This window comes from Mustela nigripes, chromosome 2 (assembly GCF_022355385.1).
Source record: "Mustela nigripes isolate SB6536 chromosome 2, MUSNIG.SB6536, whole genome shotgun sequence".
Classification (NCBI taxonomy): Eukaryota; Metazoa; Chordata; class Mammalia; order Carnivora; family Mustelidae; genus Mustela; species Mustela nigripes.
Genome location: NC_081558.1, coordinates 73,004,111 through 73,020,782, shown reverse-complemented (window position 1 = coordinate 73,020,782; position 16,672 = coordinate 73,004,111). Strand labels below are relative to the sequence as shown.

Genomic DNA, 16,672 nt, shown 5'->3' with positions numbered 1-16,672 from the left:
TCACTGATATTAGTGTCAGAAACTGAGCTTTGGTCTATCAAAAGCAAAACTCAAACCCTGTCCTTCCCTGCACTGTCTTGACTGAGTGCAAATTGGTCAGGATGAGCATTTGTCAAAAAAATACATATTTTTGATAAATGGATCTTTGGATTTTCAAGAAGTGGTAATCTTGATGTACTCGTATGCAAATCTTCATCTCTATAGTATGCCTTAATATATGATTAGTCATTTCTTGAATTTGTAGGTTTCTCTTTCTCTCTTTTTGTATGTGGCTTTTTTCTATATTTTTAATTAGATTTCAGCCAATTATTTCTCTTCTAACTTATTTGTGATTAAAAAAATATTGAAACAACTTGACTATTCAACAATTGGGGATTAATAAGAACACATTTGGATTCCAATACAAGGATTTGTTTGAACAATAGAAATGACATTCATGCTTGTGTAAGAAAATAGAAAACAGGGACGCCTAGGTGGCTCAGTGGGTTAAAGCCTCTGTCTTCGACTCAGGTCATGATCCCAGGGTGCTGGGATCAAGCCCCGCATAGGGCTCTCTGCTCAGCAGGGAGCCTGCTTCCTCCCCGATCTCTCTCTGTCTGCCTCTCTGCCTACTTGTGATCTCTGTCAAATAAATTAAAAATATATATATATTTAAAAAGAAAAGAAAAGAAAATAGAAAACAAACCAGATTAATACAATTGGAAAGCCTGGACAAAAATGAATGAGAAAAACACCTAAGCAAACAAAAACCCCATCTCCACCCCTCTTTCTCACCAAATTAATTTTTTTTTCTTTTTTTCTGCCAGAAGCAATGCAGACATACTACAGAAAATACAGACAAGCAGAAGAACATAAGGAAAAATCCATTCTCCACCCATTCATATCCAACTACTTTTTATCTGCAAGTATAAATTCTTTCTGTTCCAGTTCCGTATGTATAAATGAATTAATATTTTTCAACAAAATGGACTCTTATTGAAGAAACTATCTTGTAACTTACTACAATTTCAGCAACTCAACATACATATTTTTCAAATTAAACCTATTGCTAATCCCACATTTTACTCTTACCAATGATAGAAGAAATAACTGCCTGAATATTAATTATAAGACCAAAACAGCACAGAAGAAATTGTGAAAAATTCTGAAAATAGGTCACAAAATGACTTAAAATATAGAAGTTTGCAAAAGTGCCTATAGTGCTCCCAAATCACTAGTCTTTGAAATAATTAGTAAGTGAGAGCCTCAATTCAATCAACTTATTATAATGCTTAATGAAATTAATGTAAGAATTGAGGGCTCAATATAAGAAGCTCAATAAAATCCTTTATTGCCTAATAGATAAAATGACATCATGGTTGTTTCTATAAGTCAAGGATTAAACTAAGAAATGTAACTTAACCAAGAGACTGTAGAGGAGGAAGGGCTGGGGTGGTATAAAGGAGCTCAAAAGAAGGTGATCTTCAAGGAAAACATTGACCTGTGAGCACAATAGCTCAAAAATCCAGATCATGGAGAGTTCTATAGGCCAAATAAGCCAGGCTCTTTAACAGATAAATGACAAGAATAGAAAAGGACAGGAGGGTAAATCTATAAATTAAAAGACATATAACAGGTTCTTCTTAATGGGCAATACTAAATTGCCATATCTAGGAATACCTAATTAGATAGTTAAACTATAAAAAAAGTGCAAGAAAGTAATTAACTACCCAAGTCAGTCACGGTAGTGATCACTTAAATGGGGGAAGGAAAGGGCTATAGTTGAAAGGGGGTACATAGGACATGTGCCCCCAAAATGAGAGCAAAATTCTATTTCTTCACCTATGTGGTGATTTCAAGGATACAAAATAATAGCTAGGGTACAGAATAGTCCCTCATAAACCAAAAAGAAGTTTAATGAACACAGAAACTAATCTCCATGGAGATCTGATCTCTCAGTAAAAGGAAAATGGGTAGGAGAGACAAGGGGACTGTGCCAGAACCCATGAGTGGGTCAGGAACAAATTTAATAGGGAAGGGTTCTATCTTTGTGCTATTATTTACTTTGAGGTGTTTTCCCATTTCCATATCCATGCTACCACAGTGCTATGGAACAAGGGTCCCACCCTCAACTCAAGAGATTCAGACTTCTAGAGAAGACATATGACAGGACTGAATAGCCAGGAGGGGATGGGGTCACAAGGACACTCAGTGAGGTTACCAGAGTGCCTATGAGGGCAAATCTAAAAAAAAAAAAAAAAAAAAAGATCATGATTTCCTTTAGAAGCAAAAAGCAATTCCCCACTTGAAAGAGAAAAGTGGTGCTATTGGCGGACCCTAGAAAAAGAGGCCCGGGATCCTAATCCTACTTCTCAACTAAAAAACTGAAAAAGCAGCAAGAAATTAAAAAGAAAACAATGTCATGATGTCCCCAGGGATGGTGTTGAAGCAACATTATAATTTCTGCAAAGTATATAAATAAATCAGGTTAAAGATTATTCATTCACCCTTCCATTCCCCTAAAATGGTGACTTTAAAAAGGGTCAGGGTTGGGGGGTGCAGAATTGAATAGGAGAAGGCTACCTAGCTTTATAAAGTTTCACAAAGGTTCTTGTTCCTGGAGCTAACTCTGCAAACAAAAGATAGATAAAAGATACTCAACTTCGGGGTGCCTGGGTGGCTCAGTGGGTTGAGCCGCTGCCTTCGGCTCAGGTCATGATCTCGGGGTCCTGGGATCGAGTCCCGCATCGGGCTCTCTGCTCAGCAGGGAGCCTGCTTCCCTCTCTCTCTCTCTGCCTGCCTCTCCATCTACTTGTGATTTCTCTCTGTCAAATAAAAAAAATTAAAAAAAAAAAAAAAGATACTCAACTTCCATGCACTTGAAAGCACCTCAAGTATATATATAAAACAATTAGGGAACACTTTACAAATTAGATATTCATGTACTGTCATAACATCCTTATATAACAAAGCAGGGAAAGCCAAGGGCAGAGGGGAGATCAAAAGTTAGCTTAACAGTGATTCGCAAGAAAGCAGTGTACTCAACATGACAACACGTTGGAAAATTAGTATTTTTTGTCATTGTTTTTGAGTCATAAAGAGGGCACTAAACAAATTACTGAAAAATTTTGTTCCTGGAAATCAGAGTTTCAATTTCATTAAAATATACCAGACTTTTAACAGTAATAAAGGTCAGCTTTTCAAGAGGAAAAAAATAATCTACAACGCTCCCCCATTAGAACTTGAAATTTGCTTCCATTTTCAAAGTGTTTCCGTTAAGAATCAAAGGCTGAATAAAATAAAAAGAATGAATTTGCAGGTTGATTTATGTGGAAGGTTTGTGGTTTGTATTATTATTATTTTTTAAGATTTTATTTATTTATTTGAGAGAGAGACAGCGAGAGAGAGCATGAGAAAGAAGGTCAGAGGAAGAAGCAGACTCCCCATGGAGCAGGGAGCCTGATTCCAGGAATCAGGAATCAGGAATTAATTTGATTCCAGGACTCTGAGATCATGACCTGAGCTGAAGGCAGTCGCTTAACCAACTAAGCCACCCAAGTGCCCTGTGGTTTGTATTATTATCCACAAGGGAAAATATCATTTGAGTCCAAAGAACTCTTAATTTTTTATGGAATTAAAATTTCAATTTGATGTTATCAATTGCCTAAACTCCTCTTGGATGTACTACGGCAACATCGCAAACTGTATTCAAGCATGAACAACTCTGTATCTACAACGGGGTTCCCTAGGATATTCTTCCATAATGTATAGGTCTGTAACAGCCAACAAGAGTTTGTTTAACACGGCATATCATTTAACATACTCATCAAATGTCACCTTGCTCAGTCTGGTCATACATACTTAGAAATTTACTAAGTCTGACAGATACATATATCCTGTGCTCTCTTAAGGTGTCATAGCCAACATTTGGCACAATTGTTTGTTATAGGACATGTTATCGCCTTATCACCTGCTCAAGGATGACCAGACACATAGCCTAAGCCTTCTGGCTTAGGCTTTGAATTCTCTGGAATTCAAATTTAAGGTTAAACTTTGTGCTTCACTATTCAAACATGACGACTTTTGAAGTCATCACAAGACATGTCCAGTGACAGGGATGCATGTTTAATTTAGGAAGAAAATATACTTAAAAAAAAAGTTCCTATCAGAGTTCTACAGGGTGTACAGCTTTGAAACAAGAATAAAGATTAAAAACAAAAACAAACAAACAAAAAACAAAACAAAACAAAAAACAGTGCAGGGCTCAGGTAGTCAGATACAATTATCCTGCTCATCCTTGCCTCCCATAAAGAAGCTTGCCATATTATCAGTAATTTTTTAATATACTTCTCAATCATTTCTCAAATGGCCAGGTGTCTTAAGTGACAGTGTGTGCTGACCCTAAAAACACAAACACAATAGTTTTACCAAAAGGTCCAGCGGTTTCAAGCACTAGTTTTTATACCATACAATGAAATACAATTATAATGCAACTTGAAAAAAAATTTTTTTTGAACAGGATCTGGGGTAATGATGCTGGGAACTTTGGGGGGGGGGGGGACAATAAAAGGAACAAATGAAAAACACAAGCCAGGGTACCGGACGCACCTGTTGAGCCCAACCCCCAGAGAGCTTCAGTTTAACGCAGCTTCATTAAGTCGTGCTCTGGTACAATCCAAAAGGGTATTGATGCAAAGAGGAGTTATTCCTGGAGGAGCGCTCCTCCTAAAAGGTCAACAACTAAGTAGTTAGTGGAAATGCCTAAACAGCTGTAGTCATGACCTTTCGAAGGAGGGGCTCTTCCCCAGCGGGGATAGACAAGGGCGGGTAAGGGGTCTACACTGAAATCATCAGCAAACATCCAAACGTTTATGTATGGCTGAGTTTTCCCGGGAGCAGAGTTCAGAGTATTTCATCACGCGTTCAAAGCAATCTCAGACCCCTCCCTCGCTAAAGCAGGGAACCATGCCATTACAGAACTAAATGACATCGGTGTTATAAAGTCATTTTGGGGAATTCTGCTGCACAACGCTTTCCTTAAACAAGGAACATCCAGCCCGCCCCCCCCCGCCCCCCTCCCTGGCTCCCATCCGAAGCATGTCAGAGCATCACTCTCTCTATGTAGCAGGGTGGAGGTGGGAGGGTTGATGGCTGTGCTTGTCCCAAAGCGGAAACAAAATCAGCTTTCTTTCAGGGAAGGCACTTTTATGGGGTCTAAGGACACCCGCAGCAGCGCGCCAAGCAGTGAAACCCCGACCTGCGTTTCATTGAACAGCCCTGCTCAATGCCCATTGCGCTGCAAGTGCGGTTCTCCGCGCTTTAAAAAGTTGACTTGTTTAATTCTAAAAAAATAACCCCTACAGGTGCAGAAAGAGATGCAAAAAAATCCATGAAGGTGGGGACTTCCTACCCACTCCAGCCGCCTTACAGAGAAATAACCCTCCTCCTCGTTTCCCCCTAGATCCACCAGCATCGGCGAGATAAAAACCCTCGTGGGGAGCGATTAAGGGCTAAACTCGCAGCCGCGCGGAGGCCAGTCGTTACCGTCCAGCGGGCACTCGCGGTCCGGGTGGCTGCTCATCGCTGCTCCCCGACTCCGGGCTGTCCCCCGCGCGGCTCGCACAGTCTGGGCGGCGGCTGCAGTCGCTGAGGCAGCGCCCCCCTTGGGGCCCCGCAGGTGCACCCGGCAGGAGCTGGGCGCGCGCCACTGCAGAGGGAGAGACGAGGACACAAGCCTGGCGCTCCTTTCACTTTGCAACCCGAGGCTCTAGCGCCGGTCTCCTGCAGCCCAAGGTTCTCTATTAATACTTGATGTGCGGCTGGCTGCATGCCATCGACTTGACCCATGGCCAGGGTTCCTTTGACCTCGCTGGGAAGGGGTGCGGAACAGTGTGTAGGAGCGTAGGTGATTGCAGAGAACACCCCCAGCTGCTCTCCCAGGCAAGGCCGGTGAGTGAGCCTCGGCCCGTGACTTTCCCCAAAGTCCAGCGTTTTAGAGCAACTATCCCGCAGCGTCCGATCTGGCCCCAGAAGCCCTCAGCTAAATAAGATGCGTGCTCCAGGCTCAGGGAACCTATTTTGGGGCCGCTGCGGCGAGCAAGATCCACTACCCATTCATTCAGAGCCGCCTTGACATTTCAGAGTTCTGCAGCCGAATCCCTTTTCCCCTATCCGATTTCAGCCTCTTGCTTCTGCAAAATTCCAAGTTGGAGAAGGGAAAGGCAGGGGGCTAGTGAGCAAAAGGATGTGGTGAATTAGAAAGGCCCAACAGACGAAAACATTCTCAACGCCGTATTTCTTCCAGCAAGCGCATGGAAGTTGGGTTGCGGCCATGTTTCTATTGTAAATTTAAATTTAATCAGCGAATGCTGCTTTTTTGTCGTTACTCTAACAAGCTTTATGTTTAAAGTTACATTCCCTTGGGTGCTCTAACTTAGGCTGTTGATATGATAGGAGCAATCAGTTAATGCCATTTCAAAGCACATTTATGACAACTACCTTAAGGAACTGCATTTATAATCTAGATCTTTCAACGGGCTTAAAAAAAATTCCTGGTTTATTTTTACACAGAGTCTGGTATGTCTCCTTAGCAGGTGAATTCTTTCCTCTGCTTTCCTAGCATACTTTTAACTCTTTCTCCTTTCCTAACATAGTTTACGTCCCTATCAGTGAAGACATGGCAAACCTCTGCTCTCAAGTAAGAATTGATTATTCCTAATACACCTACAACCAGGGTTATTAAAAATAGTAAAGTTAAGACCCTGCAGACAAGTTTTATGAAGTCTCTGAGACCCCCCCCCCCCCCCCATTTACTCTCTTGTATCCGTTTTCAGCAGATAAAGGACTGAAATCTGGTGATGAAAACATAAATGAGAACTTCAGAAGTTAACCTTTGGTAACTCAATTTTTAAAAATACTGAAAGAAGTATACACTCCAGCAAGTTTTTCTTTTTGCTTTTAGTTTAGCATTGTATATAAGTGAACCCTCTCTATTCCAGCTCAGAACAGTGACCAGTGTCTACCACTGCTAAATTATGTATCTCTGTGAGAGACAAACCAGGACCAGCTGGGCCACAGTGGATTGCAGAAATGTCCATTTTCGCAGCTGGGCCAGGGAGCCCTCCCATACTCTCCTCTCCCCTGCTCCCACCAGGGAATATACCATTCAGAATTTCTTAGATGGAAAACCAGAAATTGCTCTATGAGCTTACCTGGTAATCTCAACTCTCACTTGTATTCTTATAACAAAGGCATTGTTATAGTGTCATATTCAATGTTATGTCAGTATTCAATGTTATACTGTTACATTATCATATTCTTTTGTTCTTTTATTCGTCAGTTACTGAGCACTTCTCCTTGTTCCTGTTACTAGTAATTTCAGGAAAAATCCTGCCCTCAGTCAAAATACTTTAGTGTGGGTAAGACAGGCTTAGAACCAACTAAACTTTCTTAGATATTTTATGTTCTTTGAAAGATATGGGCATCAAGGAGCCACTGCCAAGGGGATGGCTAATTCTACTTGAAGGATTAGGAAATGTTTCCAACCAGAAGTAAGTATTTTCACTAGTGATAGTTGCTATCATGTTTAAACATGCACTGTGAACTAGGCACTCTGCTAAATGCTTTCCATACATTCCTTCCTATTATCCTGATAAGAATAGGAATTATTATTGTGCCCTTTTTACAGATGGACAAGTGGAGTAACTTGCCGGCAAATACAGAGGTGAGGAATTCCAGAACTGTGATTGGAATGTAGCTTCTATGATTACAGAGCCTCTGCCCAATTTCTACACTGGATCGCATTAGTTAGCAAAAACTCTTTCCACAATATGTAATAAGAGCTTTTCACCAAAACCTCTCAGAAAAAAAGTGGGTCCTTAGAGAGTACAAAGACAGGTCAGTTGTTATTGTAGGAACCAGACTGTGCTTAGGCAGTCAGGATTCCTCACAAAGAAGCTTCTATTTTCCAAAGAAAGTGGCTCTTAAAACACACACACACACACATACACGGCTCATAAGAAAGAGCTTGGGAATCAGTATTGCAGGGAGAACCGCAGTGAGGACAGCATTCCTTAATTCATAAATCCACTTAACTTTTATTGAGCCCTTACTATGTCACACACACTTTACTGGAAGTTGATTTCATCTCAACAGCAGATTTCTAGGAAATCTCTTAAGAATTAGAAATTTACATTCAGAGAACAGAAAAAGAAATCTCTTTTTTTTTTTTAAAGATTTTTATTTATTTATTTGACAGAGAGAGGTCACAAGTAGGCAGAGCAGCAGGCAGAGAGAGAGGGGGCAGCAGATCCCAGAACCCCGGAATCATGACCTGAGCCAAAGGCAGAGGCTTAACCCACTGGGCCACCCAGGTGCCCCAAGAAACAGCTCTTCCATACAAGGTTGGTCACTGAACCAATTTAGTGGTAGGTGAAAAACATGCCTTAGCTGGACAGGACATGAAAGAGAAGAAAGAGCATCTTGAGGATCTGTTCCAATAAGAAAATTTGCAGCAGTAACAACTACCCAAAAAAGTCTATAAATTCCACTGGTCTAAAATTCTACAGGCATGCTCAATGCAGAGACAGTAAAATGTAATGATTAGGTATCTAGCCTTTGTTCTCAAACCATTGCTGCTTTCAAATACTGATTCATGTGATCCTGGGCCAATCCAGATCTGTCCAATGAATGAGTAAGTCAGGCAAGTTACGTAACTAGCTAGCCTAAGACTTCCCATCCTGTAACAAGGACAAAAGGACAAGCTCTATAAGATTTTTTTTAAGATTTTATTTGTTTATTTGACAGAGATCACAAGTAGGCAGAGAGAGAGGAGGAAGCAGGCTCCCCGCTGAGCCGAGAGCCCGATGCGGGGCTTGATCCCAGGACTCTGAGATCATGACCTGACCTGAAGGCAGAGTCTTTAACCCACGGAGCCACCCAGGCGCCCCGCTCTATAGGATTTTTGCATGATTATCTATGTACTGGCAAAGGAGTGTTTTCAGTTGCTAGTAGCAGAGACCAAATTAGCAGAAATTTAAATAAATTAACTTTTTTCTCTTCACTTAACATTAAGATAGTTGAGGTAGATGGTCTATAGTTGGTACCGCAGCTCCATGTTTTCATCTGTGATCCAGCAGCCTTCTCATTTTTTGCTCCACTATCCTTAATATAGGCTTTCAGTTCTGGGACTTCCTTATGGTCACAAAATGGCTGCCAGAACTCTGGACTGACTCATGTTTATAGAAGAGAAAGAAGGGGGAAAGGGCAAAAGTAGCACCTTGCAGCTGAGTAAGGCCCCTTAAAATAACTCTCTTGGAAGCTTTATCCACAAATTTCCATGTAAAATGCAGTAGATGTGCCCTTTTCAAAGAAGCAGTGTGTGTGTGCGTGTGTGTGTGCGTGTGTGTGTGTGTGTGTGTGTGTGTTAACTTGGGCACATTAGAGGTTCTGCTGTTGAGGAAAAGGGAGAGAATGGAATATTGGGTGGGCAGCTAGGAATCTCTGGCACACTTAGAAAAGCATTTGACACAATGCCTGACTCAAAGTAAATACCTACCCACCCACCCCCAAAAAAGAGAGAGAGAGAGAGTAGCTATGTTAGAGAGTCAAGAAAATCCCAAATAAATAGAAAATAATTGGACTGGTCTAATTGTGTGTGCATTTTGTGGAAGGGAAAGGAGAAGAATTTGAATCAAGAGGGTATTGTATATAAAAGAACATTCATTCATGTTATAAATTTCAAGCAGAGCTCAGGAAACATTTAGATTATAAACAGTACCCTTTGGTGCGCAAAAACTTGAGAAGGAACCCAATTTAGATACTTCACAGAAGAATTCTAGGCCAAGAGAAACAAAGTATACAGTAATTCATAGAAACAAAAATGGAGAGGTGGGAGAGAAAAAAAAAATGAGCAAGGGATCCAACATTTATTGTTTTTAAGCAACCTAAATGGCATCTAGCTATCTTCAAAAAAAAAAAAAAATTTATAAGCACTTAATTAGGAGGATACCAAGAGCACACAGACTTGAGCTGGAGGCTGGACAATCAGATCTGGAAGTCAAGCAAGAGCCAATCCAGTCTGGGAAGTTCAATAAGTAGCAAGCCCAGCGAGCACTTTTTTGCAGGGACAAGTCTGGCTAAGGATGTCCCTCATCCTGAAAGCCCCATTACCACCATCAGAACCTACTTCAGATACCCTGAGAGAATACGGTTTCTTATTTTTGTATTGCTTAATCCCATCAATCACATGTGTGCCCTTGATTGGTCTGCCCAGATTCAATGAGGGAAACAGACTGATCTCCTTTTCTTTGGCTTCCCCAGGTGCTTAAGTGCCCCCAACCATTACCATACTCAACAAGAGGACCCCCTCCTACACACACACATAGGAATGAGGGATGGATGCAGGACCGCCAAAAAAAGAGATAAATATCAACTCCAGTGCTCCAGCGAGCCAAGCTGTGCTTAAAATTAGTTGTTTATTTAAGGCTACAATAGAACGCAATGGAGCGGAGATTCAAACTCGTGGCTTCTGAAAGTGCTTCCTTTTTGCAACATGTGGCATGACTTCCATGTTTTATTTTTTCTGGGTTTGGCATTGTAAGAAACATCTGCCTCACTGAGTCCACAGAAGGTCTTGGAGGATGACGGGGAGAAATTAAAAGCCATTTGACATTGGATGTGATTCTTGCTGTTCCAAACAATGAAGACACTTGATAGTGATTTGACTACTAATCAGTCATCCACTCTAACTCTTTTCAAGTGATTTTTTTCACGTTTTGTTTTTAGTTTTTTAAATTCAAGAAAGTTAAAAATACCATTCTATGTCTCCCCATGTACATAGGACTTAAACAAGAAAAGTTCAGATATACCTGACATAATAGCATCTAAAAAGACAGAGACTCTTCCTCACTATGCTTCTGTCCCCAGACAAGACCATATGTTATCTGAAAAATACCATAATGGAAGTTGATGAATTTACAGTCTTAGATTTATTTTTAACCATCCGCTATTTGAACCCCTAGATAGTACACTAAGTTTTCTGGAAATCCCACTATTGGCTTATGCTTTGGGTTTGATCAGAAAGCCATTGGCAATGCTACATGCTGGAGTATCAGTGCCAGTCAGGGAAGTGCTCATAACTGGTCCACATAAAGGTAAAGACAGAAAAGGAGGGAGTCATTTAGAAACTGTAATGGAAACAACCTTGGTACTATTGACTTTTTTTAAGTAGGCTCCACACCCAGCATGGACCCCAGCACAGAGCTTGAACTCATGACCCCGAGATCAAGACCTGAGATCAAGAGTCAGATGCGCACAGATCCAGCTACCAGGTACCCCTGCACTATTGACTTCTTAGGCCTGGTGACTGGGGTGGGGGGGTTCTGGACATTCTGGGATGTTTATCAGCATCGCTAGCATCTACTTTTCCATGCCAATAGCACCCTTCTCCCAGTTTCGATAGCCAAGACGTCTCCAGACATTGAGAAATGTCCTCATGAGACAAATGCTCTTGGTTGAGAACCACTGCTTTATTGCAATTTGACAGACTAATTCTATGTCCATTGTATCTAATAATATAAAATTGGAGCTTTGCATTGTCTATGTCTTGTTACTTCACTCATCCTAGTAATTTGTTATTATCACATTTTACCATTACTTCCTGACAGATTTTAAAAATGGTTCTTCCAGGGGTGCCTGGGTGTTTCAGTGGGTTAAGCCTCTGCCTTTGGTTCAGGTCATGATCTCAGGGTCTTGGGATCAAGTCCCATGTCGGGCTCTCTGCTCAGCGGGGAGCCTGCTTCCCCTCTCTCTGCCTGCCTCTCTGCCTACTTGTGAGCTCTGTCTGTCAAATAAATAAATAAAATCTTAAAAAAAAATGGTTCTTCCTCACGGAGAGCTTAAAACATACCAATACAAAAGGTCACTGTTCAAATATAAAAGTCATCGTTAGAAGAAAGGGAACAACCTTGGGCTACCCATCCTCTCCCTCCCATAATAACCAAATAGAACAAGGCAACTTACAAAGATACTAGACACCTTTATTTTTTATGTGCTCGCTCCTGGGGCCCACCATGGAAAAGTCTATAAAATACGCACAATTGCCAGAAATAGAGAAGCTGCCAGCACTGGATTCTACAACTTGACTTCAGAAGTTCTCTGAACTGCATTAAGCAGTTTTCTTATATTACCCAGGGCAAAAGAAGGTTTGCTAGCAGGGGAGGGCCAACGTAGAGACAAAGCCTAAAATTCTTATGACGGAAAGGCCTGGGTCATAGGTCACAAACTGCCCAGACACCAACTGAATCTGGCCTACAAATAGTTTTTATTTGGCTCCTTACAAATGTTTTTAAAAATCAACTACCACATTATTTCCTCAAAATCTCATTCCCAGCATCTCTCAAAAGATTCAAAAGAGCCTTTTGGCCATCCTGGGCGACCTTCCCTCATGCTGTCAATTAGCTGCAACTGAAAAGCAGCCACCATTCTCAGCCCTCTTCTGCTGTCCCCTGACATGGCCCACTTCGGTGTCCATGAGCGTGTAAGCTGTGAGTGCCTGGATTAGGCCTACTGAGCTATTAATCTCGATTTTTGGAGAAACAAAGAGGACAGAGAACTTGACCCTTGACGGGGGAAGAAGATGAAGCTGGCCAGGGAATCCTCAGTCCTGGGTGAGGGCAGGTAAGGGGTTCACATGGTTATAGTAACTAGGTCTTAGCCTAGGTCCTGGACCTTGGAGACAGGCAGGCTTCAGAAGGATCTGGCAGTATTGACCCCTCTATAGAATGTACAGATTGGATGGTCCTAATCTTCCTGACTGTTCCATGGCAAGTGCAGCCATGACTCTAGTCTGCCTGGACAATGATGACAGTGTGCGGGACACCAGCCAATCATCAATGGCTTGGTCCTGTAAGGCTCAAAATTCCTTTGCACAAGACTTCCACTGGCAAGTGAGCACTGGAGCCAAACTTAATGGAGCTTAGGAAGATAAGTAACTGTGACATTGATTGCCCTCTGAATTCCAGGGAGCAATTGCCATCTGTTAGAATAACACTTAGTGAGTATCCACTGTGTGCAGGCTCTGAGGCTACGGAGACAGATCCAACAAATCAGTGGTCTTTCCCTGCAATGCTCTCAGCTGAGGGATGAGGACAGATGTGAGAGAAAGTAATTCAGACACATTGGGGGAATCAAATCCTGGAGCAGCCGGAGTGTGAGGAACTTGGTCTCTGCTTGGAGGAATGGGGGCTTCGCAGACAAGATGGCATTCAACTAACTGGTTTAGAAAACAAGGCCGAGTTTAACCAAATGAAGAAATCAAAAAAGGCATTAGGAGTCGGTTTGTGCAAATCAAGACCATGGAGGCTCGCTGAAGTGGAGGGTGGCAGAAGCAGAGTAGGAGTGGAAGGAGAGAAGGGGCTGGCATGAAGCCATAGCTTCAAGTCAAGGGGATCGGACTTGAACTTCCAGTTGAATGCGAATGCAACAGAGACGTGTTATCAACCTTGTTTCTTTGGGAGTCAAATCTGGTGACACGTTAAAGATAGACTAGGAGCCCTGTTCTGAGGTCATTTGTCAACCTGAACTACAGCAGTAGAGAAACACTTTCTAGAAAGTTCAAGACTTGCGTTAAATGGGGGGAGGTGGAGGGAGTTGAGGATGAATCAACTTTCTGACTTGGGAAACTGGGTAGATGATGAAAGTATTCACAGAAATGTTTTAAAAAATACAGAGCTAGAGGCGCCTGGGTGGCTCAGTGGGTTAAAGCCTCTGCCTTCGGCTCAGGTCATGATCCCAGGGTCCTGGGATAGAGCCCCTATTCGGGCTCTCAGCTCAGCGGGGAGCCTGCTCCCCCCACCCCATCTGCCTCTCTGCCTACTTGTCCTGTCTGTCAAATAAATAAATAAAATCTTAAAAAAAAAATACAGAGCTAAAAACCTGTTTTGGGAAGATACACAAATGAGTTGTTTGGGATAAGACTGTAACAACAATGGGGACTTCAAATAGGTTTATCCAAAAGATGCTTAAAAATAAAGTACAAGACTTCCAAAGAGCAAGAGAATGAGAAAGAAATATCAAGACAAGGATTTCATAGATGATTACTGAAGCCACATGAAAGGCCAACATTGCCCGAAGAAGGAGAAAAGAACGCCCCAGGGCAGAACTTCAGGGAGCCCCTGGAGGTAAAGAGCAGATGAGAGGATCCAGGGATAGCAGAAAGACAACTGGGGAATGGGTCAAAGGCTGCCCAGCAGGATGGGAGTGTCAGGAAGGAGGGAGCCCTGATACACTGTGCAAAAGACGTTCTGGAAAATGTCCCTCTGGGGCCATGTGAGAGAGGCCACCTGAGACCTTAGTTAGAGCCGCATTCAAGGGCACAGTGGTGGAAGCCAGCGGTCGTGGGCTGGGAAGGGAACTGAGGGTCGGCCCAGAATGGTGGACGATTAATGCCAAGCATTTGATGTTAAAACCAAGAAGGGCACTGGAGGTGTGAGGTAGCCCAGGTTGCCTTTCAGCTTTGCCCAGCCTTTCTTTCTTTTTTTTTTTTTTTTAAAGATTTTATTTATTTATTTGACAGAGAGAGATTTCAAGTATTCAGAGAGGCAGGCAGAGAGAGAGGAGGAAGCAGGCTCCCTGCCGAGCAGAGAGCCCGATGCGGGACTCGATCCCAAGACCCTGAGATCAAGACCTGAGCAGAAGGCAGCGGCTTAACCTACTGAGCCACCCAGGCGCCCCTGCCCAGCCTTTCTTGCTGGGAACATCTTGAGCATATTTGTAGGGAGAGGGAAACATCTAGTGAGAAGGAGGGCTGACCATACGTGAGGGAGGAGTTCTGGGTTCTGTCCCAAGTGAGGCCTGTGTCTAGGAGGGAAACTGTCTCGAGGACCTTCTTGTGATAAAGCTAGTACATGAACGTGTGACCAGAGGAAGCAGGGGAGTGCTCTCCAGGATACTTGCTAAGCCCCAGCAGGCTGATGGGGCTTCCCTGAGGACCCCGCCCAAATCTGAATCTTTGGGACATGGGCCCCAGGGCCTGCATTTTAAACCAGCACCCTGGCAGATAACCATGGAAGAAAGCCCCAAAGTAAGAGCAAGAGTAGCCTCTGAAACCAACATTCTCGAATTCGGTTCTCATCTGTGCTGCTAATCAGGCATATATATTACCTTGGGAAATTTATGAAATCTCTCTGTGCCTCAGTTTCCTCTTCTGAAAATGAGATTGAGAGCAGCTATGTCAAAGGGGTTATTTCTTGGTTCCCAACCCTCTTGGGAGCTTCTAGATAGAATCTGAAACTGGCCCCCAAGCTTAGATCCAGGTGATAAAGAAAGGCTGGCCATTCCAGGTTGGTAGGGGGCAGGTTTAATAAGCAAAGGGAACTAAACATGAGGTTTTCCTTGGGCAGCAGCAAGACAGTGGATCCTGACACCTGCCCACCAAATCTTAGAAGTTTTCATATAGGCCTTTGCTGGGTTCAGTCATATTTGCCATACAGGTGTTCTCAACCTCACATCAGCATCTCAAAGCTGTGTCCTGGGTCCTTGCTTCTGCAAGCAGGAAAGCCAAGCCAAAGCCACCTTACAAGGACAAGGAAGGGGGTGGGGAGTTGCAAGTGCCTGAGTCCAGCTCATGGGTTAACTGGCAGTCATGCCTTCTCAATGACCTTCCGCAATGGTATTGGTGAGGCACAGAGGAGCAAGCCTATGGAAGGAAGGGATAGCAGTGCTCAGCACAGAGGAAATAGACATGAAATGTGAGCTTATTGTTTTTTATTTCACACCTCTGTTGTAACAGCTCTCAGTTTACAGTTTGCCCACCAATCACCTAGGGAAGCTTGTCACAGTGCCAATTTCCACTCAAACTCTAGAGATTCTGATGGAACTGGTCAGGGGTAGGGGTTGGGGGATACAAACTCTGCATTTTAGAGGAGCACCTCCTCTTCCCAGGTAATTCTGGTGCGGGTGGGCACAAAAGACACTTCCAGAATCATTGTTCTGTAGGATTAAGCCCAAGAGACCTGCTGTGCCTTGTTCCCCTCTCTGCCCACACATGGCAGGGTCAAGATGGCCAAGAGTTCTCTTGAAACCCTCACAATGGTGCAAAATGAGAAGAAAAAGAGCTGCCAATTAGAGCTGATTGTGAAGATTTTTAAAAATAACCTGTGCTTTTAAAAACCTTTGACTCTCAAAACTACTTACACCAGAATGAGTCATTTGTCTGCCTTAATTGCTGCTGCTGATATTTTCTCGGGTGGGGGGGAGCACTTTGAAAAGAGATACAAGTAGATACACAGGGACTAACTTTCAGAGACATGGAGCTCCTTTTTGATGTATTTATAACACAGCCATTAGTGTGTATGTTGGTTTCAAACCTGACCCTTATGAAAAACAGGAACTGTAAGAAATGTAAATGGGCTCAGCAAACTAAACATTTTCTTCCAATCGGTAGTGCTTCTACAATTTCATCCCGAGTACTCAGCACAAGGAATGGCTATTTACTTTCCTAAATAAAAGTAATGGAAAAAATGATTGGAGGTGAAATTAGATTCCTCCAGGCAACTCTTTGTAAAAGAAGGGTAATTGAAAGGGAGAAGCCAGGTGTCTGGCCTCCTTCGGGCAATGCAAATGAAACTCACTTGTTTATTTATTTATTTATTTATTTTTTCCCTGGATGACTTTTAGTTAACTGTGAGAGAGC

At 42.7% G+C, this 16,672-nt stretch overlaps 1 protein-coding gene across 1 annotated transcript in view; it reads right to left on the bottom strand.

The window, feature by feature from the left end:
• GADL1 (glutamate decarboxylase like 1) overlaps positions 1–5,713 on the bottom strand; it is a 185,939-nt gene extending 180,226 nt beyond the window's left edge. Inside the window, exon 1 of the mRNA XM_059387957.1 lies at positions 5,524–5,713. Within this exon, the coding sequence (XP_059243940.1) occupies positions 5,524–5,560 (37 nt within the window). The 5' untranslated portion in view covers positions 5,561–5,713. The remainder of the gene's footprint in view (positions 1–5,523) is intronic.
• Positions 5,714–16,672: the final 10,959 nt, after the last annotated feature.